General features: G+C 39.0%; 2 protein-coding genes across 3 annotated transcripts; both read right to left on the reverse strand.

Annotated features, from left to right (window-relative positions):
• Positions 1 to 6493: 6493 nt before the first annotated feature.
• tekt4 (tektin 4) lies at positions 6494 to 9636 on the reverse strand. 2 transcript variants are annotated; one of them, XM_026169257.2, is made up of 8 exons: positions 8982 to 9636; positions 8463 to 8533; positions 8210 to 8353; positions 8043 to 8129; positions 7806 to 7941; positions 7580 to 7734; positions 7294 to 7510; positions 6494 to 6582 (listed from the first exon to the last, which is right to left on the reverse strand). In XM_026169257.2, exons 1-7 carry the CDS (start codon positions 9501 to 9503, stop codon positions 7297 to 7299), a joined length of 1329 nt encoding a protein of 442 aa, XP_026025042.2. In that variant the 5' UTR covers positions 9504 to 9636; the 3' UTR covers positions 6494 to 6582; positions 7294 to 7296. The 2 variants fall into 2 exon arrangements, with proteins under 2 accessions (XP_026025042.2, XP_080158862.1); XM_080302736.1 differs by having other exon boundaries at positions 6494 to 7510.
• A 467-nt stretch (positions 9637 to 10103) lies between these two features.
• LOC145429160 (uncharacterized) lies at positions 10104 to 17764 on the reverse strand (the record flags this gene model as incomplete). Its single annotated transcript, XM_080302206.1, is given in 5 exon segments — positions 10104 to 10282; positions 13116 to 13217; positions 13328 to 13405; positions 16390 to 16686; positions 16813 to 17764. Coding segments are annotated over 5 exon segments (1608 nt in total), but the record flags the coding sequence as incomplete, so codon positions are not given.
• Positions 17765 to 24270: the final 6506 nt, after the last annotated feature.

The raw sequence follows: 24270 nt of genomic DNA on the forward strand, positions 1-24270 counted from the left end.
GTCACAGTTGCTCCAAATTGAATATATGCTATATATTGCAGCAGGTGGGTAAACTCCCTGGTCTGGTCACATGTTTGGCTCACTTGACACGTGAGCTTGAATTATAAAAGCCTTTAATTTTTATAAGAATCTCTAATCTTCTCCCCCCCGGCAAACATATATTCCAGTCAATGGACGCTTGTTTTATTGTGTGTCCAATCTTACACAATTCTAAGTTTCAATCTCATTACTTTTACTCTTACTTGTTTGCTTTGTGAAGTCTTTTATTCCATGCAATGATAAAATCACATGCTCTCTCTCTCTCACACACAAGCCTGGCACCCTGCCCTGCCCACAGTTGGTGGTGTCATAAAACAAATACTATGTGCTCTGCAGTGCGAGTGAAACTGCATGTCTGAACTCTTTGCATGAACTTGAAGTTTCATAACATCCTCAGTCGTGGCACCTCATTACGTGAAGAAAGTTATCTCTAAGAATAGAGTCAAATGGCAGCCCTGTGATTTTATAAAAAAAAAGAGCAGATAATCCCAAAGAGGCTTTAGTGCTTAAACACTTATGAAGCAGCAACTTCAAATCTTTGCATTAACTACGTAACAATCCATAGAAACCTTTTCCTTTTATGGAAATGGCAAATGTTATTAAGTATGGATTAATTCTTTTCTGGTTTATTAAGGGCTGTGTTTTAATCCCCCTCTTTGTTGAAATAACAATGAACGGCTAGTCTTTATAACACATTTCATATAAATATCAACAGCATCAGACATTTCTATATAATCTGGAATGCTTGCTGAAGTTCATTATTTTTAATTGTTGATAAATGTAAATGGAAGACTAGAAAAAAACAGCAGCTACTTGTATCTGTATTTAGCATGTAGTTTATTTAACATTGAGTTCCTGCCCAACAACTGTTGATGGAATTTAGTTAGTAGCTAAATCTGCTCTTATGAGATCAATGTTTGTTGTCCCTGAAAATAAAGAATAAAAACTAAACTTTGTGTAACTCCACATCTAAGACTATGTGTGAAGCCTCTGTGACTGCAGACATAATCCCCCCCCCCCCCCCCCCCCCCAACATCTTTTCCTGCCGATTCACCATCGGTTTGTGCGGGGAGGCCACAGTTTAATCTGTGGTTAGCATGGCCTCCCTGACCACCATTTGACTCTGTTTCTCCATAAATCACAAATATAAGACTTACCGAAACGTTTTAATGTGTGAGTCATTTTTATTTTTAGAAGTCGCCCCAGGCCTTGATGTTGTCCTTGAGGCAGAAACCAGGTCGCTGTGAAGCAACGTGAGGAGAGGGGAGACAATGAAGCTCAAGAGCTCTCTCTAGTGGAGGCAATGATTGATAGGAAGATTTTGCTGTAACTCAGACTGTTTCTGCGGCTGGAAACTGATGAATATGGCAAAAAGTTCCAACAATAAGTGTTCAAATAAAGTAAGACCGCAATGAAAATGTGATTATGCTTTCAAGCTATTGTGTGAAACAATATTCATTCTTTTTTGTCCTGGTTATGCACATTCTTCGGGGGTTTTTTGTGTTCATTTGGTTATTGTCAAAATCCTGGGTCACAATATACCTAGGTCATATCAAATATTTTGGTATTGGCATAATTGAAGGCATATTTGTAAGGCCATCATGAACAGATGGTATAGGCAGAACTCCCTCACATAGGACAAATGCAGAAATTAGTGAGAAAATAAAGGTTCGGGAGCAGCTGGCTCATAACATAACAAACCAAGGCAAACAATGTTAAAAGAAATTAAAGAAAAGTACCATGTTTATGAGTGAAAGACAGAGTGAAACACTTATGTCACAGGAGCAAACTGTAGTGATTAGTCAATCCAGATTGCTCATGGGTTGATATGTGCTTTGACAAAGTAATCAAATTTAAGGTGTTATAGAAACTTTAATGCATATGAACTATGCTTTTTTATACTGACTTCTCTTTTTCAATGGTTGAACTTTTAACTGGAAAGTTCACAAGGCAGTAAATGGCACCAGAAAGGGGATTTGAATGGGGAACTGAGAGATTTTAATATTTGCTGGCACCTATGATTAGATTTACAACCACATTAGTACATGAAGATGTGGCGCACTCAGTACCTGTTATTCATCCACTGCAGTAAGTACATTTATTTATTAACAGCAGTCCATTTAATTTATGTAAACAACTTTCTTATATTGAGACTATTGCTGAAAAATGTAACACTTAAGAATAGATTTGTCTGGTTTTATGGATATAATTGTCTACAGGCTTGCCTGTCGCTATGTGCAAACTAATCTAAACAAGTCTTCTGTTTTGAATGAAGAGATGCTGGATTAAACTCACTTTAAACCACATCCACACACCTTATGTTTTATTTTCATAAATATTTGCTCACTCAGTGCTGTGGGTGTACTCAGAATGTATCTCCTTAGCACTACTAAAAATGAGGCACTGAATGACTGTTGTTCACTTCTCATTATAAATACAACATGAGGAGTGCCTCATGTTTCATTTTGCACTGAGAATTTTCTTTAGATATCACAAAGTCTAAGCAATGGGATAATTTCAGTCAGGGATGTAAAGCCTGTGTGATGTTATTTGGCCATTATAGACATTAGCAAACAGGGAACATACAAACACACAATCATACATATACCGCGATCTTTATAGTATGATGCTGTGATGGTGTTTCATTCTATGCTATGCATAAATTCCATTCAGTGCACATCTGAACTGTCAGATGTACATATGTATACAATTTTGGGATTTGTATACACTCTACAGATGTTGGCATTACACTGTCCTAATCAAATTTCATAACATCTCATTAAGATTGTTTCACTTGTCTAGGAGGAGATAGGGAACATATATACAGTACAGTCATTATAGCATGCTTCTGCAGGGAATAGAGAACCAAAATTCATCTGCAGCGATGTGAAAGATTCATTATGCAAATACTTGATTCCAGTTTTTGGTCACCACTTACAAATATGTCCAAACCAATCACAATCATTCATCAAATATAATTTGCTCAAAAAGAAGAAATTCCATCCATTTCTTAGCCAAAAGACACACAATAATTGTATTTTGTGTTTAGCTTGTGCCCCTGAGATCACAGAATAGCACATAGCACAGAGATGAGGCAGACAGAAAAAGAGGTGAGGGACAGCTGCTCCCAGGGTGAGAGAAGATCGCTCGCAGAGTCCTTTGGCGCTGTGGGCAGACACTATCCAGGTACAGAGAGAGAATGTGGAGTTGTTGGTGACGTGTAACACTGCTGCTGAATTTTAGAAAGTTTTTTGTGTTTATTTAAAAAAAAAGGGAATTGCCCTGCTTCCTTAAAACCCATTTTTAAGATTTTAAGGAACCATTAATTTCCCTGCTGTATATCTCACTAGGATATACAGCATATCCTGGTGGGATATACAGCAAGGACATTGGAATGTCGCTCGGACTGGAGAATTGTATTTGGATGATAACAAAGAGAGGGAAGGTAGTCAGAACAGAGGGGAATGAACTACCAGAAGGCAATATTGCAGACCTAGAGGACAGCTACGAGCACCTGGGGATCCCACAGGCAAATGGGAACCATGACGAGGCTGCTAGGAAAGCTGTAACCACCAAGTACCTGCAGAGGGTCAGGCAAGTCCTGAGGAGTCAAATGAATGGTAAGAACAAGATCTGGCCTATCAACACCTACGCCCTGCCCATGATCAGGTAACTTGCTGGGATAATCAGTCGGCCAAAGGAGGGGATAGAAGCCAGTGACATAAAGACCAGGAAGCTCCTTTCCATGCATGGAGGGTTTCACCCCATCCAGCAACCTGAGGCTGTGTGCTGAGCAGAAGGAAGGAGGCCGGGGACTGGTGAGTGTCAGCCCCACAGTCCAGGATGAGGCAAATACCTCAGGCAGCAGAACCCAAGATATAGGAGGAGGAACCGTCATGGAAGAACAAGCCCCTGCACAGTATGTACCACCGGCAGATAGAGGAAGTGGCTGACATCCAGAAGTCTTACCAGTGGCTGGACAAAGGTGGACTGAAAGACAGCATAGAGGCTGTAATCATGGCAGCACAGGAACAAGCTCTGAGCACAAGATCCATAGAGGCTGGGGTCTATCACACCAGGCAAGACCCCAGGTGCAGGCTGTGTAAAGATGCCCCTGAGACAATCCAGCACATAACAGCAGGGTGCAAGATGCTAGCAGGCAGGGCATAACTGGAACACCATAACCAAGTGGCTGGCATAGTATACAGAAACATCTGTGCCCAGTATGGCCTGGAAGTCCCGAGGTCCAAATGAGAAACGCTCTGTAGGGTGGTGGAGAATGACCGAGCTAAGATCCTGTGGTACTTCCAGGTACAGACAGACCAAATGGTGGTGGCTAACCAGCTGGACATCATGGTCGTAGACAAGCAGAGGAAGATGGCTGTAGTGATAGATGTAGCGATACTGAATGACAGCAACACCAGGAAGAAGGAGCACAAGAAGCTGGAGAAGTACCAAGGGCTCAGAGAGGAGCTTGAGAAGATGCGGAGAGTGACGGTAACAGTAGTCCCAGTTGTAATCGGAGCACTGGGTAGGGTGACTCCCAAGCTAGGCGAGTGGCTCCAGCAGATCCCGGGAACAACATCGGAGATCTCTGTCTAGAAGAGCGCAGTCCTAGGAACAGGTAAGACACTGCGCAGGACCCTCAACCCCAGGGCTCTGGTTGAGGATCCGAGCTTGAAGGATAGATTGCCCGCAGGGGTGAGAGGGGAATTTTATATAATTTCTTATAATTTTTTCTTGAAAAGCCAAGGGAGGGCCTAGCCCTGTCAGCCCATTCATACCAGCTGTCCCTGTCTGTACCTAACACTGTTTTCTTCTGTTTACAGTTTCTCTGAGCTGTGTCACCAGCACAGCAGGGGTGATCCGTGTGTCTGGATATGAGGGGGCAGATGTTAATGTTTCTTGTTCCTATAAGACGGGATTTCAATCTTCCGAGAAGTACCTGTGCAAGTCAAACTGTGGCAAGAGTGATGTTCTTATCATGACGACACAACCGAAAAACAAAAAATACTCCATCTACGATGACACAAAGGCTCAAATCTTCACTGTGACGATCTTCAACTTGCAGAAAAGGGATACAGGGAAATACTGGTGTGGCATCTCCTTATTTGGAAATGACATCTACGCTGAAGTCACAGTGGATGTTGGGCAAGGTAAATAAAATGACCTTATATAGTTATTTAGTATGTTGTAGTTTTGGGGCGCAGGGTTCTCTGACAACAGATGGATTTGTCAAAAGTAGCTAGAGCACACTGGAGAAGGTTTTCAAAACAAAGCATTGACAATTTTTTTTGCACTTACATTAGTGACACTCGTCAGCATGAACAACATTTGAGCAACATTTGACCTTTCTGCACTCCATGTGTCACGATGAAACAGAGGTTTCTCTTTCATCGTGAAACATGGAAGGAAGCAAAGGATACACACAAAAATAAAAAGTAATACAGTACAGATATAAGCATGTTGCTTAGATAAGAGTCAGCACACATTTTTGGATGACAGGATAAAATTAAATGTGAAACTTATTTTAGTTTTTTGACATCTTTTTCTTTGCATTTACTTAGTCTCTATTTTAGCTTGTGACAATTTTTGATGTTTATCTTTCTGACAGACAGCTGCTGTAACAGTGTGACCAAAATAAAAAGCTATAAAGAAGATTCCGTGACCATCAGTTGTCCTTATGAGTCTGAGTACCAGAACAGCCTGAAGTACATCTGCAGAGGAACACGGCCCTCCACATGTCTGCAGCAGGCACTGATCACCTCTGACAACAAAGAAAATGGACGATTCAGACTTGATGATGACAAAGTGTTAGGAAAATTTACAGTGAGCATTACCAGACTGACCCGAAGGGATTCTGGTTTATACCTTTGTGGTGTCCAAAGAAACAGTGGACGAGATGTTTTCTCTGCTGTTGAGCTTCAAGTCAAAGGTGAGAGTTTATAGTTATGTCTCTTATGAAAGCTAATACAGAAAGTATTTATTATATATAATGTATTTTATTATTTCAGAAACAGGAAGCAAAAAATATTGCTGTACAGTAAGATTTATGTTCTCCTAGATAGCTCTTTTTCTTTTGGGTTAAAGGGACTTAAATGTGATGTAAATCCTCATGCATTCAAAATTTCAATGATTTGTGATTCTAAAATAGGAGTGCTCATTTAGCTATTAATGAAATAAGGAACACAAGGTACCAAATGCTGATCAGTCTAGAGATTTGGTGCTATTTCTGCTGTTTAGACAGACTGGAACATATGATATGTGGATATTATGATACCTCTGTGCAGATTTTATTCTCTTAAATATTTCTTTTCCTGCAGCAATTCACATTCTGGTTTACTTTCTGCCCGCACCTCTGGTTATAATGCTGATACCGACAGTGGCTTGGATCAAGGTTTATAAATGCACCAACGTGAGAGGTAATACACACATATGCACACAAACACATATATAGATTTGTCCACACACAAGCACTTTAATTTATTGTTTTCTGTGTTGCTCCAGCAGCTGACATCGCCATGAACAGAATCACGATAAACACTGAAGAAGCAGGAGAAGTAAAGCTTAAGGATCATGTGAGAGGAAAATACATGAGACAGTATCAGAAGCATTTCGAAAGTGCAATGTTTGCTGCACCGTACTGGCGATTTAGCTTGCTTTGACAGTGGTCCTGTAAATGTTACGTTTATTCTCAGGAACATCTTCTCACCATGTCCTCTAAAATGTGTACATTATTTCAATATTACATTTCTGTAGACTCCTATTTACTCAGTTTAGGCTAAAAAAATCAGAGAAATAGATGCACCTGGTGCTAGTGGGCCAAAGAAATATGTTATCATCAAGAAATTGTTATGCCATGTGTCCATCTTATTGTGACCTCTGAATTTCACTGTGAGTTTCCTTCGTCATTGTAATCTTTCCTTCTATTTGTTTTTTAGACTTATGAAAACCAAGCTGTTGAGGCGTGTTTCAATTTGGGTTCTTCTGAGGAGCGGAACAACTGGCACATCTATGATAATGATGATGGTGATCATGTGTATGAAGATATCCCTGAGACAGAAGATATGTGTTTTACTTATGAACGCTAAAAGGACAGAACCAAAACAAACCGAACAGTATACAAAACTGTGATCAAATATGTGGTCATATTAATGCCTTTAGTACTAAATGTAAAAAGTCATCTTTATATCGGTCATAACCATTTACTAATTACAGCAACACAAAAAAGGGCCAAACAAAGACGTGTTGAACCTTTCAGTATCCTGACAGTGCTGAAGTGGTCGGGTATCGTTTACGGTGAGTCATGCACTTTTCCCTCTCGATGAACAGTGAGTGGGTTTTGCAGTTGATGTCTTTCTCCAACGCCATGCGTGACTCCTCCAGACGAGACAGGGACTCTCTGGCTTTGCTCAGCTTCTGCTGTAGAGATGCCAGAGTGGCATCAATCTGCTTCACCTCCCCTTCCAAACTACAGACAGAAGCAAAAAATCAGAGCAGCGAGAAAGACAAAGCAGTTTATTGTTTTGTGCATGCATACCTGAGTTGGGGTTCATCTCTGCACAGTTCCATGTTGGGTCTGAGGGAGCGAAGGTAAAGTCTGGACTGAGCTACTCGCAGTGGAGCTTCTTTGTTGTGAATGGCCTGCTGCAGAGCCACAATGTTTTTCTCCTGGGCACCAATTTGCTCCAAGATCTACACATGAGATAATACAATCAATCATCAACTAATAACCAGTCATTTACTCTGTCTGTCAGTTCATCCACCTGTTTGAGCTGCATATTGAGCTGTGTCTTGGCCTCATTCAGCTCCACACAGCGTTCGCTAAAGGCTCGGTCAACACTGGAGCACTGGACTCTCAGATCCTCAGCCGTGTCCTGCAGCACCTGCTCTACCAGCAATCTAACACACAAGGATTCCATTTGTTTAAAGCAAATAATAAATAATGAACCAGGATCAGTTTCAGATTCTGCTGCAGTATATGAACTAGTATGTGCTCTAACCTGAGACTGTTGGTAGCCTGTTCCTCCTGCACGGCCTTGAACAGGTTGTCTTGTGTAAACTTCGTCCATGATGGGTGGCTGGACACCCTGCAGCAAGTGAAAAAAGTTATCAGGACTGTTTCTCGTTTTTTTAGGTTTATGTAATATCTCCAGCTGCTCAAACTCACTGTTCTTGCATGGCAGCTGAGCTGGGATGGTGCTGCGTATCTGAACTCATGTTACTGTGTCTTCCGCTGTGGTCATCAAAATGGTAGGCCTGGTACTTATCAGACCAGTCCATCTCTAAAGTGTGCTTGGCTTCTCTGTTCAACCTGATGCATAGACACACATGAAATAAAAGTTTCTGTTTATAGTTATATAAATATTTCATGTTATGAAATTCTACATGTTATGCAGTTTTAAACAGAGTTTCAAACTTACTTGATTTGACTGACAACCTGAGCTGTAGTTCTCTTCAGAAGAGCCTGGACACTCCTGATCAAGTCCACTTCCTGCAAAAGACGGAGTCATCTTACTGGTTAATGTGTTACTGCCATCTGCTGGATCTCATTATTAAACGTTTTACTCTGAAAATATTACAGTAAGAGCTAAGATCAGTTCAAATATGTTTAAATATCACCGAAGACAAGAAAAAGCAGACATTCTTAGTTTGTTGAGGTGAAATCTGCCACTGCCAGTTGATCAGATCACACTAGTTCACATTTGCCATTAACTTAGGTGCGATTCTTTCCCTTTAATTTGAAAAGCATTATTCCAAAATAAAATATCAATGTGTCTAAAATATCCCATAAGCAGTAATTGGTCAAATATCAAATTAAATACACTTTTGAGAAAATGTATCCAAATACAAATTTCACTTTAATTATAATTATACGTTCAGATTTTTGCAAGCCCACACTTAGGCGATATTATTTTGGATCATGAAATATTGTCTATCACCTTGAACAACTCTTCCTCCACAGTGTCTCTGACCAGGTCAGCTCCCAGCCTTCTCGCCCTGCAGTTCAGGTTGTCTGTGGCGATAGCATAGGGAATCTCGGTGGCATCCAGCGCCTTCTCCAGCCGCATCTTCAGCGCCACCAGTGACTCCGTGTCGGCCAGCAGCTGCTCGATGTGCCGCTGCAGCTCAGACTTCCAGTAGTGGATCTCTTGTAGTCTCTCTCCCAGACGACGTGTTCCCTCGGCCTGTGTCTTAAAAGTGGATGCATCGGTGTCTTGGTACAAAGTTCTGGACTCTCGCTGAAGGCTCGTAGCTTCGTGGCAGTCGGTACCGGCTTGCTGAAGTAAGTTTTGGTAGTTGGAGAACCATTCAGTCGGGGTGTATTTAGCCGAGCGGTACCCTGCTGTGGCTAAGCCCGAGGACGGCTGTGGGGCCGCTACAAGGTGATCTTTCTCCGGGACCCCCTGAGCTACAGCTCTGCTGTCATAGTGAGGTCGTGATACTACAACATCCGAGCACATTTTTTTTTAACAATTCAAATGGCCTGCAAGAAAAAAGACGCGATTTATTTGGACTGATTAAAGCAGATTTAGTCCCAAATAAAAAGTAGCAGCACTAACATTAACAGTCCGGACCAAGCTGTAGGTTTGTTTGTTTGGTGTTGCCTAGTTACGCATGTTGGCTCAGATGACACGGCTAATCATCAAATGCTAATATCAGTCAAACAACAAACCTAAGTATATAATAATACGATAAATAATAATAGAACTCTGGGACCAATTCAGCGTATACCAGAAGAGAACCATTTTAAATCTCTGTAGTATAGTATACAGAATTTGTTGTTTAGTTGCTAAATATAATATAATATAATATAATATAATATAATATAATATAATATAATATAATATAATAACCTTTTATTGTCATTGTACATTTACAACAAAATTATGGGTGCTCCAGGCTGGGAGCAGGAATAAAGTATAAATAGTAAGACAACAGGAATAAATAACAAACTGGTGAAATATATGCAATATATGCAATCAAGAGGAGTGCTTGGAAGTATTGCAAAGGATTTGATCTGAGTATAGAGTCATATGAGTGGCCTGAGTGATGAGGATTATTCAGACCATTGCTGCGGTAGTGAGTGGGAAGGGGTGGTATGTGGGGGGACTTTCTGATTCAGGACGGTGGTGAGGAAGCCTTTGATCCAGGAGCAGGTGGTCCAGTTTGGTGTCGAGGATGTCTGGGGTTATGGTGTTGAGCTTGAGCTGTGGTCCACGAAGGGCATCCTTGGCTCTTCCTGTTCTCAAGATGATGATTATTTGTGAAATTATTACGTTAAAACTAGAGATGGACCGATCCGATATTAGGTATCGGTATCGGCCCGATACTGACATAAATTACTGGATCGGATATCGGAGAGAAATAAAAAATGTAATCCGATCCATTAAATATCAAAAAAGCACCTCACAAAACTTGCAACACCGCATAACTCGGCTCATAACAGTAGCACCTCGGAGCAGTGTGCTCACGTGAATGAGCGGCTGTGTGTAGCCTCCCTACCAATCCAGCGTTTCATCTCTGAGAAAGCTATCCCAGAGAGAAGTAAAGCAAGTGTGTAAGTTCATCTCTGAATGTTAGTAAAACATTCCCACGTTAAGCTTAACAACCAATATATGGAGTGACTGCCTCTTCTCTCTCCCTCCCTCTCTTGCTGCTACTTCAATCATGAAACTGCTTAATGATCAGCTGATCGGCTATTTTGTTGCGAGTCCATCTCTCTTCTTTGTTTTGGGCAAATGATAATTAAATCATTTTCTTGGTAGAGGGAGACTTTTGGCACTTTATTTTAAAACAACAACTCCAAAGTTTTAGGCAGGTTATATGCAGCACATCTTTAGAAATTCTAAATCTAAATACACAACAAACAAACAAACAAACAAACAAAAAAACTTTCAGTGGCAATTTTGACAAAATCTCCAACACCACTGCTGAAATAAGGCCCCAAACCATGATAGCACATCCAACAATACACTGATGAGTTGCTTTGTACGCATAGTTTACATATAAATTCGTGGCTGTGCAACAGGGGCGTTGTTAGGATTTTGAAACATTGAAGACTTAGCCCAGCTCTAAAATCTTTCGATTTTCATCCAACAGTTGACCTGTTATAACAGTACAGACGTTCACTAATATATATGTAAACACAAGGTGTATAATATGACGTATTGCCTCCTGTGGAGGTGTAATTTATCTGCCCATGGACTGCACATGTATCTGGATCTGTTGTTGCCTTGTCTCCTGGATGAGAGCCACCTGCAGTTGTGCAGTAGCTTCTGGCTGCATCTGCCTTTGATGAAAACGCGGAATCAGCATGTCCCCGGCATGTACAATATGAGACATATCAGGATGAAATTCTGGTGAAGGCAGTATTTGGATATACTCCTCATCCAAAAGCTATTGGCCTAATGAAACAGTCCCAGGACAGCAAGAATAGCACAGATACAGATGAAATTATTATTTTTTTTTTTGGCCTGTCCCGTGTGGCTCTTTTGCCATCAGAATTGTTGTCTAAAGGCAAAGAAAGATGCCCAACGGATTTACTTTACCAAACTGACCATCCCAGCCTTGCCGTAATGGTCCATTTGATTCACCTTTTATTGTTTATTTTATTTTCACTTACTGAATACGGGACAGACTTGACTGGGGGAAAGAAGGGGAGAAAGAAAGAGGGAAAGAGAAACAGCTGAGAAGAGGGACGGGGGAGAAGGGCAAAAGACAAAAACCAACAGAACGGGCAGAGAAAAAAAAAATGCATATATCAATCACCTGGATCACCTGCTGAGAAAGAAAAAAGATGTAATTATTGACTTTTGTAGATAATTTACAATTTGGGTTTTTTAAAGTGTCACAGGTATGTGAAAATGTCACATGTAGGGCACATCATTTAAGTTATATCAAATAATACAAATGAAGACAAACATATCAGAAAAAATAGGAGATGAACATTAAATAAATCAAGAGCAACCATTTCACAACAATAAAACTAGTGGGGATTACAAACGATTTCAGTAATTGTATATTAAATTCTGCTGCTATTGTCAAACAGAATAATCTAGTACTGGCACTGTTTAACTGTTTTTCTTATTAGAAAATTTTATTTCAACAGTATCTTCTGTTGTGTTGTGATTTTTTCCAGTTTGACCCATCTCTTCCTCACTGTGCTAAAAGGCACAATGCTGTTTTAAGGTCTGCCTTTTCGTGCACACCAAAAATTCATGATTTCCAGAAATTTAAAGAAGAACCAACAAAGAGCAAACAGCAGATCGCCCCGTGCAAGGGCTGCAGGGTGTTAACATGTTAGAGCAGTTAGCTCGCTAACGCGTTAGCGCCGTGCAGCCCCTCGCACGCGGCGATCCGTGTGCGAGGGGCTAACAGAGATTTACCGTGTTAATGCTGTTATGGTGTTAACCTCATTTTAATGAGATTAACGCTGACAGCACTAATTTCAAGTATAACGTAAATTGTTTTCTGTGCAATACATTTGTATCCCTTGTTTGGATGCTTTTAATGCACAAATATATTTGATACCCAGCTTATCTGTCCTTGAAGCTGTATGATACACATCTATTAGTTAAACTGCAGGAATTTCTTAATGGCATACAGGCCTGGATGACCTCTTATTTCCTGCTTCTAAATTCAGATAAAACCGAGTTTATTGTACTCTAAGGCCTGAAAATAATAGAAACATGGTGTCTAACCAGATACTACCTCTTGCCCAGTGTTGGCTGGGTTGGCTCCAGCACTGATGAGGCAAGCTCAGACATGAGTGGTCATCTGATGGGACTAGTTGGTTAGTGAGGGAAAAGAAAAAAGAAGAAAGAAAACACTGTTAAGCAAAGAATAGTGGAGGGCATTTGTAATAGGGTTTATGACAGACGATGGACTTTAGCTTTTGTACATCTGCTGCACTCAGTTCCTCTTCCTCTGCTGCCTTGGGTGGATGTCTGCTTATGGGGACTTCAGCTTCTGAATACACATGTCATAAGAAAGTTTTATGCCTTTTTTGCATGAAAATTTCAGTGCATTGGTCTGTTGTGAATGCTATGGGTATGTTATGATTAAAAAAATACCTTTCAATTTGTAATATTTGTACTTGTGAACTATAACCAGGGCACACAGCAGTAGCAGTAGCAGCACAGAGCGTGCAGCAAAAACCACATAGACTGTGGTATCTGAAAAACAGAAGCCAAAACAGAACAGAGTAAAAAAATACATCAATTTCAGGACCAATACCAAATGTTTACCATAATGTGGAAACATAGTTTACCTTTAATAGACTTACCGGGGACATCTGTTGAATTTAGTCCTACGATTTCCAATATAGTGGTAAAATTTTCAGTGGTGGTGTGCTGCAGAAAGACTGCCAGAGGAAAAATACTTAGCTAATTTAGTTTAAGTCCACATAGCAACAGGCCTCTGTGCTTGGTAGCATTCATATGTCAGTTGACCGGTTCAAAGTTTTGAATCACACTGACGCTATTCATTCAATTTACTTCAGATTTATAGCTACTTACTTCTTATAACAAAATATCCAACAGATTGTACAACATTGTACTATAACATGGTATATTAAGTCACTGAGATATGCTGTTTGACTGGAGTTAAATAGAAGAGAAGAAGAGAATAGAGGAGAGGAACTGCTGATGTAAATGTTGATGTTGAAGGACAGGTATTAGTGACTAGATTAAGCAGCCCTTATGATCACCAGCACCAGTTCAAAGACTTCATGCTCAGTTGCAAACAGGACTCTAAGCAATGCTGTGAAAAGCTAAGTATATGGCTTGATTATATAGCTTCTAGAACAAACCTGAGCAGCAAGAACTTGGAAGTAATTGTTTTCTGTATGACTGATGATTGTGGAGAAATATTGGCCCACTCTTCTTTTGCTTCAGTTCATTCAGGTTTGCAGGGATTTATTTATGCACAGCTCTCAGACATTTCAATTGGATTAAGGATTAGACTATCTGTTGCAATTACTGACTTTAATGTGCTGCAAGTGGTGAAATGATAATTTCATGATTTTTAAAACTGTTTTGTTTAAACAACTTTTCTCTATTTAGTTTTTGCATACAGTGTACAGTAGTGGTATGGATAATGATTTGATAAGATGAGCTAAAACAAGGTGTAAGAATATCTCCCCCCAACGCTGCCAGGAGCGGCTCACCAGGTAGAAGCTGTAAGTAAGAAAGTTATCGGCTGTTGAAAACAGTTTGTAATATATATTCAAAATATTCAGAGCTGTGTGAAACCATACACTATACTTTACAAGCTGCTGGCTTGTGGTTTTCAAGCTTATGTTTTCTGCCTATGTGACGAACAAGCAGTTGCAGGGTTTATGACAACAATCCTCCATGATACCCATGAGCCTTGGGGGAGGGGGCGGCTACATGCAGATATCGTGCTAAGAAGTCTGTGAACCTTTTTTAGCACATAAACCTAGATAATTTAACAAGCAGATAGGTTCAATATCTGATAAGCTTTGCATGAAAAAAAGGGTTGGCTTTATTATTTGGGCAAGAAGATGTTATCTCTGTGTCAAAGGCAGCAACACATTTTGTTTTCGGCACTTCTACTTTAGCAGAGGTTTGTTTCGTGTGAATGCTATGCAACTATTTTTCACATGTCAGATAAGAGAACATAGAAATGGTGCTAGTATAGCTGTAAATATGTTGTTTTATTCATATTTTACATCTTATGCCTGTTATGCCTGCTTATCTAGCAGATAGATATTTTAACAAAGGCAAAATAGCCACAGATTACAGTTCTATAGAAGTTTGATTAGTTTAACTAATCAAAGAAAGAGATCAATAACTAGTCAGGAAACCAACAGGGCCCAACATTTCTTGCTCTGTGTAGTATTGTTTTGTCACTATTCTGTGCACCTATTCTATTCGTAGCGTGAAACCCATTATAATAGTTTTTTTTATTTTCTAATGACATTAGAACTGCCAACAACAGCCCGTGTTTGTACAGAGGGGACCAAAAGGAGGAATTTACAGCTCAATTCACTTTGTCCACATCTACACATGTTCATCTTACCCACTGACAGTTGAATCTTTGTGTAGTTTCCAACTCTCCTCTGCTCTCCATACCCTCGTATTGAGGTTTGTTGTTTAGTTCTTAGCTTTCCCAGTTTAGATTATTTCTTAGTTCTCTTTCTCGCGCCCTTTCTTTTGGTTGTATGTCAGTCTCCTTAAATAAAGCTCACTCACATCTCAGCCAGTGCCTGCACTTTGGGTCCTTCATTCATACCTCAACACAGCTTGCCCCACAAACCGTGACAGAAACAGCGAATTTTGCCAAAGTGCTTAACTTTGAGAAGCTTCCTAACAGTCTGCAGTCTATGAACTAACCTCAGCTAACAATGTTAGCTTGGTGGCGAGTACCCTTCATTAATAGTAATAAAAATCACACAGCATAGCACATCAACGGTACTGAAGTTTTGCCCATCCCATTCTTCTTATGTAGTGGTGTTGGAAGTGCATTCCTGCCCATGCACTGCTGGCTCTGGGTCCATTGTGTAACTTACACCACCAACATTAACAGGATGCTTAATTTAGAGCCTCTTATTGGGTGTTTTGTTTTGGGTTTCCAGCAATCCGAATCAGAGAAACTGTATTAATCTCCGATGGAAATTGAGCTTAAATTTTTAAAAAGAAAAGAGGCGTGGGTCGTACTCAAACCCAGGCCACCTGTTCTCAGCCATGCAATGTATGACTACATGCTTAGCCAACTGAGTTAAACCTACCCCCGACTGCATTTAGTCACCAAATTTGGAGAAGGCATAGAGAGGGGCTAGCCTAACATATGACACAGGAAATGACTGCCGTGTATTCTATTTATTTCAACAAAGTAACTGTATTCTGATTACCATCCATTTAAATGGTAACTGTAATAGAATACAGTTAGATCGTCTTGATGCATTCTCAATCATCCAGGAAAGTAAATCTCCAAAAGTTGATTCTGTTCATCTGGATGTAGCGTTTTCACTTAAATATGCAAATTGTTCAGATTTGAACGAAATTTACATGAAATAAGCCATTTATGGGGTTGTTACAACTAAGTTTTATTACAAATGCGAGGATTGATTGTATAGTGGAAGTTAGAATATGACTGCTTAGAAGGACAAAAATACTTTTGTAGCCTCAGACCACCTGTGGTAAGTGAGCCTCCCAGTAGTTCTATTTTTTGTGCCGCTATTTTTTGTGGTGAGTGTAAACATCATATTGACAGTTTTAGTTTTACTGCACTCTTCAGATAGCGGAACTGACCTAAAACATGAACTGACATAAAACAAACGCGTGGCTTAAATTGTATTATCTTATACAAAAGTGTCCAGCATACCTGACAGCTCAATCTTGGTGTAGTTTCCAACTCTCCACTGTGAGTCTGACCCACACCAGTATGTCCCAGCATCAGCTGCTTCCAGTTCTGTGACCCTCACTGTGAAAGAGCTGGAAGCAGCATCATCTTGCAGTGTGAACCTGCTTTGACTCGTCACCATGTCTGAGCAATTGTTGCGGTGTTCTCCCTTACAGAGGAACTTCCTGTTATCCCAGTGTTGTGGAGGATAAGGACACTGCAGAGTTAGTGGATTTCCTGCAGTACCATTTATTTTAGTTGAGTTGACACAGCACCACTCTGTCAGATTGAAAGAGAAACATTATTTTCGAATAATCAAATATTTAAGTTTCTTAGAGACTATTTGACAGCAAATAATGTCTTCTTGGTGCTGGTGTAAAGAGCTATTACTGTGATTTTTTTTACCTTCAACTTCCAGCTCAACAGCAGAGAAAACATCCAGCTCAGAGTTTCTTTGAACACCACAGAGGTACGATCCTGAATCATTACGAGTCAAACTGTTAATGGTCACTGTGAATGTTCCTAACATTTTGTCATCATCAAGTCTGAATCGCCCATTTTGTTTGGTGTCAGAGGTGATCAGTGCCTGCTGCAGACATGTGGAGGGCCGGTTTCCTCTGCAGATGTACTTTAGACTGTTCTGATACTGAGACTCATACGGACAACTGACAGACTCAGAGTATCCCTCATAACTTTGAACTTTGGTCTCAGTGTCACAGCATCTGTCTGTCAAGAAGGTAAACAATAAACAACACCAGAAGATACGTTACAGCCACAAAACTATTACATATAAGACTTAAGTGTTTTTTCCAAGTTAAAGTGCAGTTTTACAGAAGGTCAATTTTGCAGCAAAAAATACAGATAGTCCTGCACTCACATACCACTGTTTAAAGAAATGCAAACTTCTATTAACCTGAAACTGAAGTCCTTCCCTTTAACTTTATTTGTTGTGATATTGTTTTTTATTAGCAATCTGTAATTGGCTTTTGCGATGCCCCCCCCTTTTTTTCTTTTTACCTTGTACTAATTTCAGCTCGACTTCAGTGTAGATGTCTGTTCCAGTTATCGTCACCCCACACCAGTATTTTCCAGCATCCGTAGATTGAAGATCAAAGATAGTTGTGGTGAAGATTCGTGCACTGTTGTCATCATAAATTGAGTATTTGGTTTTGCTTGCTTGTGATGTTGTAATGAGAACATCATCGCTGCCACAGCCGTCCTTACATAGGTACTTCTCATGAGATACATAACTCTGATCATAGGAGCAAGAGACATTAACCTCTCTCCCCACATATCCAGTCACATGGATCATCCCCACTGCACTGGTCAGACATCTCAGAGAAACTAAGAAGACAAATACAATGTGAAAAGATCATGTTTTACTTTGTCAGGTCAGTTTTCTTACTAACTAATTTAGTGCTGTTTAAAGAAATAAGACCAATACAGAGCTTCACTTACTGTTGCTTAATACTAAAACATACATTTATTTGTTAGTATACAGCTGACTTTAATCTTTGTCCGTTTGCTTATTCAAATTACTTACTGCAGAAGATGAACAGCAGATTTTGAATGCTCCACATCTTTGCTCATCGAAATAGAAACGTAACAGGAAATATTGTCAGTACTGAAAAGCTTGTGCAGACACTAGGGTCATTTCATGTCATAGCAATATGAGGGGAGGGGTGGAGCTAGACTATCAGGACATCAACATTCTTAGATGGAAGTTCATATAACGGTATTTTAATAATTTGTAAAATAGCTGACATATGACATCTAGTGGTGAAAGAAGTGTTATGCGGTGTATAAATGAAAAGTCTTGAATCAAAAGAGTTAAGTAATAGTATTTAACTATATTTAGTAGGGGTGGGGAAAGTTTTATACAGTATAATATTGTGATATTTTCTGTGGTGATATTATATTGATACAGGGACACCAAATACCATTATATATTTTTTTTAAAAATTAAAAATTCTCTTGGAATAATGAAAACAAGAGGGCTGATCTCATGCACTTCCTGAAATAATGTTTGGCGAGCAAACTTATATTGATTATATTGATTATGTCAGCTCAACCAAAAAGGCATCCAACACACTTGTATTTCCAAACTTACCTCCTAATTCAAAGCAGGCTATTGCTCTGTCACACTGAAGTAAAACTAGGCCCCAAATCTCCTTTCACCTGAAGGACAAAAAAACAAAACAAAAAAAAAACCAACAAAAATTGTGTCTGGCTTGTGACTGTACTAAATTTTTTCCTATTCTCCAACCGATTGCAAGTTGTGGTGATGAAATGGTTGGCCAGTGGATGGCCACTTTTTCTTACAAGGTGATTGGACAGATCTTCTGACAGAGACGCACAACTAACTTGGACTGGTTGCAATGACTTTTAGAGAGATTTTCACTCTCTAAAAAATGCAACAAATACTATGAATTCAGACAGATTGCCAGCGTGTTTCCAGCAGTGAAAATGAGTCTTTGTCAGTGTGCACAATTTGAGGAGACTTGACTAACTTGCTTGCCAGCTGGGTGTATTCTGGTCATCAGAATACAGGGAGAATACAGAACAGCATATAAGAAAATGTTAAAAATTGGAATAATATGAGTGGAGTATTGTGATAATATCATATCATAGGATGGCACACTTTTTCACTCTTTCATCCACTGGTGAGACCGCATTTCCTCTCCAGCTTATGAGTTATCTGTTTTAAGGTGCACATTTGAGAGTTATACTGTATATATATACTGTATATTTTACTGACTTTTTTTACAGTGTACTTCTGATTTGAGGCTCTTTTTCACAGCAACTACAGTATCTAGAGTGAAGAGGTAAAAATCTTCCACACTACTCATCTTGCAGAAGACAAAGGGGAGAACCACTTTTCTGCTCTCCATAAAACATTTTTCACCTGTCCATCCGTTCTCCCCCTCTCTCCCCCTCTCTCCCCCTCTCTTTCTGGGTGTTAGATCTTCTGAGATGACATCTGCCCTCACACCCATCCAACATTCAATTATTGACATTTAATCACCTGATGTCCAGAAATATTGTGCAAAAATTTGAATGAAAAAAGTTGCGTGTTTATTGGTATCTACCATCATGCAAAATTTGAATATGATATGTTAAAAAAACAAGACATACGGACAAACAAGCAAACATAAAAACAAAAAAGGATTACATATTCACAACCTTTGGTGAACAAAAAAATAAGAGTCAATTATATTCAAATGTTGCAGCACTGAGGAAAATCTGCAATCTTTTTTTTGTCACAATTAGATACGTTTTATTGATTGACTTTCTATTAAAGTAACATGCTGACAGTTAAGAATTAGTGTAAACACTATGCTAGGTAATTTTATATATTTTAGGGTCTATGTTTTCAACTAAAGTCATTTTTCAAATTTAATAGAGATATCTATAATGTTTGTCTATACTTATTTATTAAAAAGGGGAACATCCTTTGTCTTTTATCTACATCTTTTTTTTGTCATCCGGAAGTCAATAAATGTTCATCCCAGAAAATTACTCTTACTAATATACCTACAATTTCTTTGGTATACTCCATCCTCCGTCATTTACGTCATCATTTCATAAAGTTAGTAAATTTAATAACAAGCTTTATAATTAACATATAAGAAACCAACACAATACCAATTATTGGGTGATGCAATCTGAAGTCTACATTTATTTCAAATATTGCACTATAAACACTGTATTCAGTGTTGCACTAACACCAGCAGGAGGCTCACTGTGACACAATATCCAGTAAAAAGGAAGGAAGTTGTTTTAGAGGAAAGGGCTGGATGGGTTTGAATAACTGCATATAACTGCTCAACAAAGAAAACACAGACCAATGAACAGTGCATGCTGCAGGGACCTTGATTACTGATGGACACATTTTGGATTTCCCTCCCCTACATATCACTGCAGGCAAAGTAGGATTATTGACTTACAGTTGCAAACCTCTGCCAGTGAGTCAAGTTGGAGTTTCATTCCTCAGTGTTAAAAAGAAAAATGTGCAGATATTTAATAAAAATAGGAGATATAATGAGCATCCAGCTGTGCCACATGCTGAACAAAATTTGCATATTAAACACAACTAACAGCAAATCAAGTTTTCTTGTATCCCATATATTCATAATTAAATGTGTTGTAGGCCCACTACCCTATTAAGACTTAGGACTTCAGTTTTCTTCCACTTCTTGCTGCACCCATCACCTACTCTGAGGTGTTTGACTTGGGGTTAATTTGCTCACAGTGACCTCAGTTGCTGAAAACATACAAAAATACATGTGGTTATTTTAACTTACACATTATTGTGTAAAGGTCTGTGAGTATATATGATACCTTTAACCCTGGAACATTATAAGTTGTTTATAGAACTTATAAAGAATAAATAACTAACACTCATCAGTAGCAGCACAGAGGGTATTGTGTAAACCACACACAGTGTTGAATCTGAAAAATAGAAACCAAAACAGAAAAAAGTGGACACTTCCCCCCAAAAAATGAACATAACAAACTTTCAAGGACATAACAGCAAAACATGTTTTGACATATTGGCTTAAATTTACTTTTACTTAAAGTAACCATAAAGCCATTACTATAACCAAAGCCAAATATTTATTCTAACTCCTATTGTGGAAATATACTTGTTCTCACAACACTTTTGTTACTTTTTGTTTCTCTTACCAACTTTTGTTTAAAACAAAAATGTTTATCGCAGTGGGTTTTCTTTAATAGAATACTCTGTCTCTTGTTGTGGGCTGCGTGGGCCAGAATTCAGGGGATTTTTGCAGGAAAGTAGGGCCAAGACAGCAGGGTCTTTCTCACAATAACCCAACCAGATGATATTACAGATATTCTTAGTCAACTCTCTGCAGTATTATTGTGAACTGGGCAAGCACAGCACACAGTTCCAGCCTGGTCACATTGCTGTTTTCTTAGAGCAACTAGATCTAGCAGCCAAGATGGTCTAAATGTGGAGGACATTTTGTTTTTTTGCCATTGCTCTAGTGGAAACGGTAACACCTCATAACACGACCCCTGAATAAGGCTCAAGTACCCTGTACTTACGTGCATTTTGCGGGCAACAAGTCAGGTTTTTGCAGGAAACAGTGAAACATTTATGATGTAAAACCAGCCATTAAGACGCAAGTACCCTATACTTGCATGCAGTTTGCAGACAACAAGATTAAAGACTAAAGTGTATTAGAAAACAAAGGCTAGCATAAATACACCTGACCACCACCATGCCAGAGTATATTTAGATGTTGTTTGTGCAGACCAGAGCGAAGACCAGCTCAGAGATGGGGAATTGAAACAAGGGTGAAGGTTGGCTTGACCACAGATGTGAAGAAGTGAAATCAGGGTGAAGGTTGGATTGAGTGCAGAGATGGGGACACATAAATAGGGTAAAAGTCATTATAAAGAAATAGGAGAGGCAGGTTCCTAATCCAGATGTGACCTCGTCTGACCAGTGGAAAGAGGAGTGAGAAGAGGTTGTGACCAGCCTGTCCACGAACGAGGGAACGCCAAGTCTAAACCAAGGCCTCTCTCCAGCAGTTTTGATGAATTACATTGAAGCACAATTCAATATATAATCCGGTGTAATGATAAATTAGGCTCATTGTCTTTCAGGAAGCTGGGTACAGCTAACTGCTTACAAACTATGTTTTTTTGACTGAGGGAAAACTGCTTGAGGCAAATAAATACTTAAAGATTGAATTAAGGCAACATCCCACTTTTGTCTCAGAAGAAAAGAATCCTCAACAAGAGACCCAAATTGTACTTTAAATAATTTTAAGTATCGTAGCTAAGTAAGTACTGCTTAAGTAATTTTCTGCATAATAGACATTTGACTATTCAACTGACTTTTTATATTACCTATAAAATTAATACAGTGATAATAACTTTTCTCCATTTCTTATTGAAAATTATACAATGATATGTACAATCAATCTTTGGAGAGCATAGGCATCATCTGAGCATATAAAATGGAGACAAGCTGAGTTATTTTCACTAAACTTGAATTAAAAAAGAACATGAAACACTACATTACCATACAAAACAATGCTTACACTCAGAACCACCATAGAATTCAGTTTTATTTTATTTTCAATTTGAAAAATGTCTTTTAGTTTGCAAATGTCCAAAAACTTCCTCAGACTGTCAGCGTACATTCATCGTGTTGGTTTATATTAGCTTTTAGCTGAGATTCTGAGGTTTCTGTGAATAACACACATGTCGATATTTGCATAAAAGACTTGATGGAGGGTCAAACTGCAGTTCATTATTGGTAGATTTCATAACGTCTACCAATAACAAAAATGATTTTCAAGCTGATAAAGTTTGTATTGAAAACAAAACAAGTAAATTACTGCTATGCATTATACAAAAAAATAAAAAATAAAATAAAATAAAAATGGTTGTCACATATACACACGTAAAAATAAACACATAACATTTATTTAAATAAAGTAAGCAATATGCTTATAATATATTTTACGACGTTCAGCTGCTACTTGTGATACTAAATGTTTAGAATTCTGCTTCACGGTGCATTACTTAAGGTAAAACAACATAAATGTGTTGAGAAAGGTGTTGTTTTAATAACATTTTCTTATAAATACAAAATCTGTTAACACATGTAATGTTGATTTTTGTATTAGGTATAATGTATTCAGGTGACTATAGAAAGACTAATAAAACAATTATTATTGCTGCACACATTTCCCAGGGTGTTTTCAGATTTTCAATAAAAACACTTAATGTTTGGTAGCTCCAGTTTCCACATCCTTTATCCAATATATCCACCATCCCTCTTCTGCACTTCTGCACCTTTTCTGCTCTTCTGTTCAAGCAATGCCAGCCTTGCCTGTCTACCTCTATCCATTAGACTCCTCAGCCTGAATTGTCCCTTTGACCTACTCATTTCCAATCCTTTCTATTGTGGTCACTTCGTCTTTTTGTCAGTGCCACGTCTCCAAGTCTTACATCACAGCATGCCTCACTGTGTTGTGAACCTTAATATTCATTATAGCTGCTGTTCTTCTGTCACAAATCACACTTGACACGTGTGCAGCCACTCCATCCTGCCTATACTGTAACTTCACCTCTCTTTTGGACTTTCTTGCTTTGTATGGTTCACTCCATGTTCTTAAACTGATCTACTATCACTAGCCCTACACTTTGCATTTTTACTGTCATATATATCTCCAGCTCCTTCATGCACATGTATTTTTCTCCTCAGAGTATACCTACACCTCTCTAGGCTTTCTTCCATCCACCTGGCCCCTACTCTCACTACAGATCACAATGTCCAGCCATAGCTGTCTTTTTAGCCACTGCCTACATTGCATGCCTAACTCCAATGCAGGTAATTGTCGACAGTATTGGCTGAATTTGGATGCAGGCAATCCTTTCTTAATGTCCTTTGCTATAAAATACCTGGATTTTAGGCAAGGCTAAATCACTCCAGAATATGGACTGTAACATCTGTACCAGAATTTTGAATGTCTGACTTTTAAAGCCCTACCTAATAAATTATTCAAACACAATAATGGTACCACTAGGCCTGTTAGATGGTTTGACTTTGAGGCATTTAATCAGTGGACTGAAATAATAACCAAATGTACCTGATACCTGATTTTAACGCCTGAGAATTGCATGAGAATATTGATTTTAGAGACATAAGTGTTACTAATCCAGAACTGGCACTGGGCAGAGTAAGAGATTTCTTAGCCAATGTAATAGACAGGGCTGTGTCTGGGTCTCAACCGGGCAGTGTTTTGAACGTCGTTTTGAGAAGCCCATCCCTGGCTTCTGATGTACAGCCTGTTTTAAATGCTGAAGATGAGTACAATACAG

The sequence above is a fragment of the Astatotilapia calliptera genome, chromosome 6, assembly GCF_964374335.1.
Source record: "Astatotilapia calliptera chromosome 6, fAstCal68.1, whole genome shotgun sequence".
NCBI lineage: Eukaryota > Metazoa > Chordata > Actinopteri > Cichliformes > Cichlidae > Astatotilapia > Astatotilapia calliptera.

What these genes read in the sequence shown, in the direction of transcription:
- tekt4 (XM_026169257.2), bottom strand. Translation starts at nt 9,503, where the DNA reads ATGTGCTCGGATGTTGTAGTATCACGACCTCACTATGACAGCAGAGCT. An exon ending in TCAGCTGCCATGCAAGAACA is followed by an intron (nt 8,130 to 8,209) that starts GTGAGTTTGAGC and finishes CACTTGCTGCAG; the next exon opens with GGTGTCCAGCCACCCATCAT. An exon ending in TCAATATGCAGCTCAAACAG is followed by an intron (nt 7,735 to 7,805) that starts GTGGATGAACTG and finishes TCTCATGTGTAG; the next exon opens with ATCTTGGAGCAAATTGGTGC.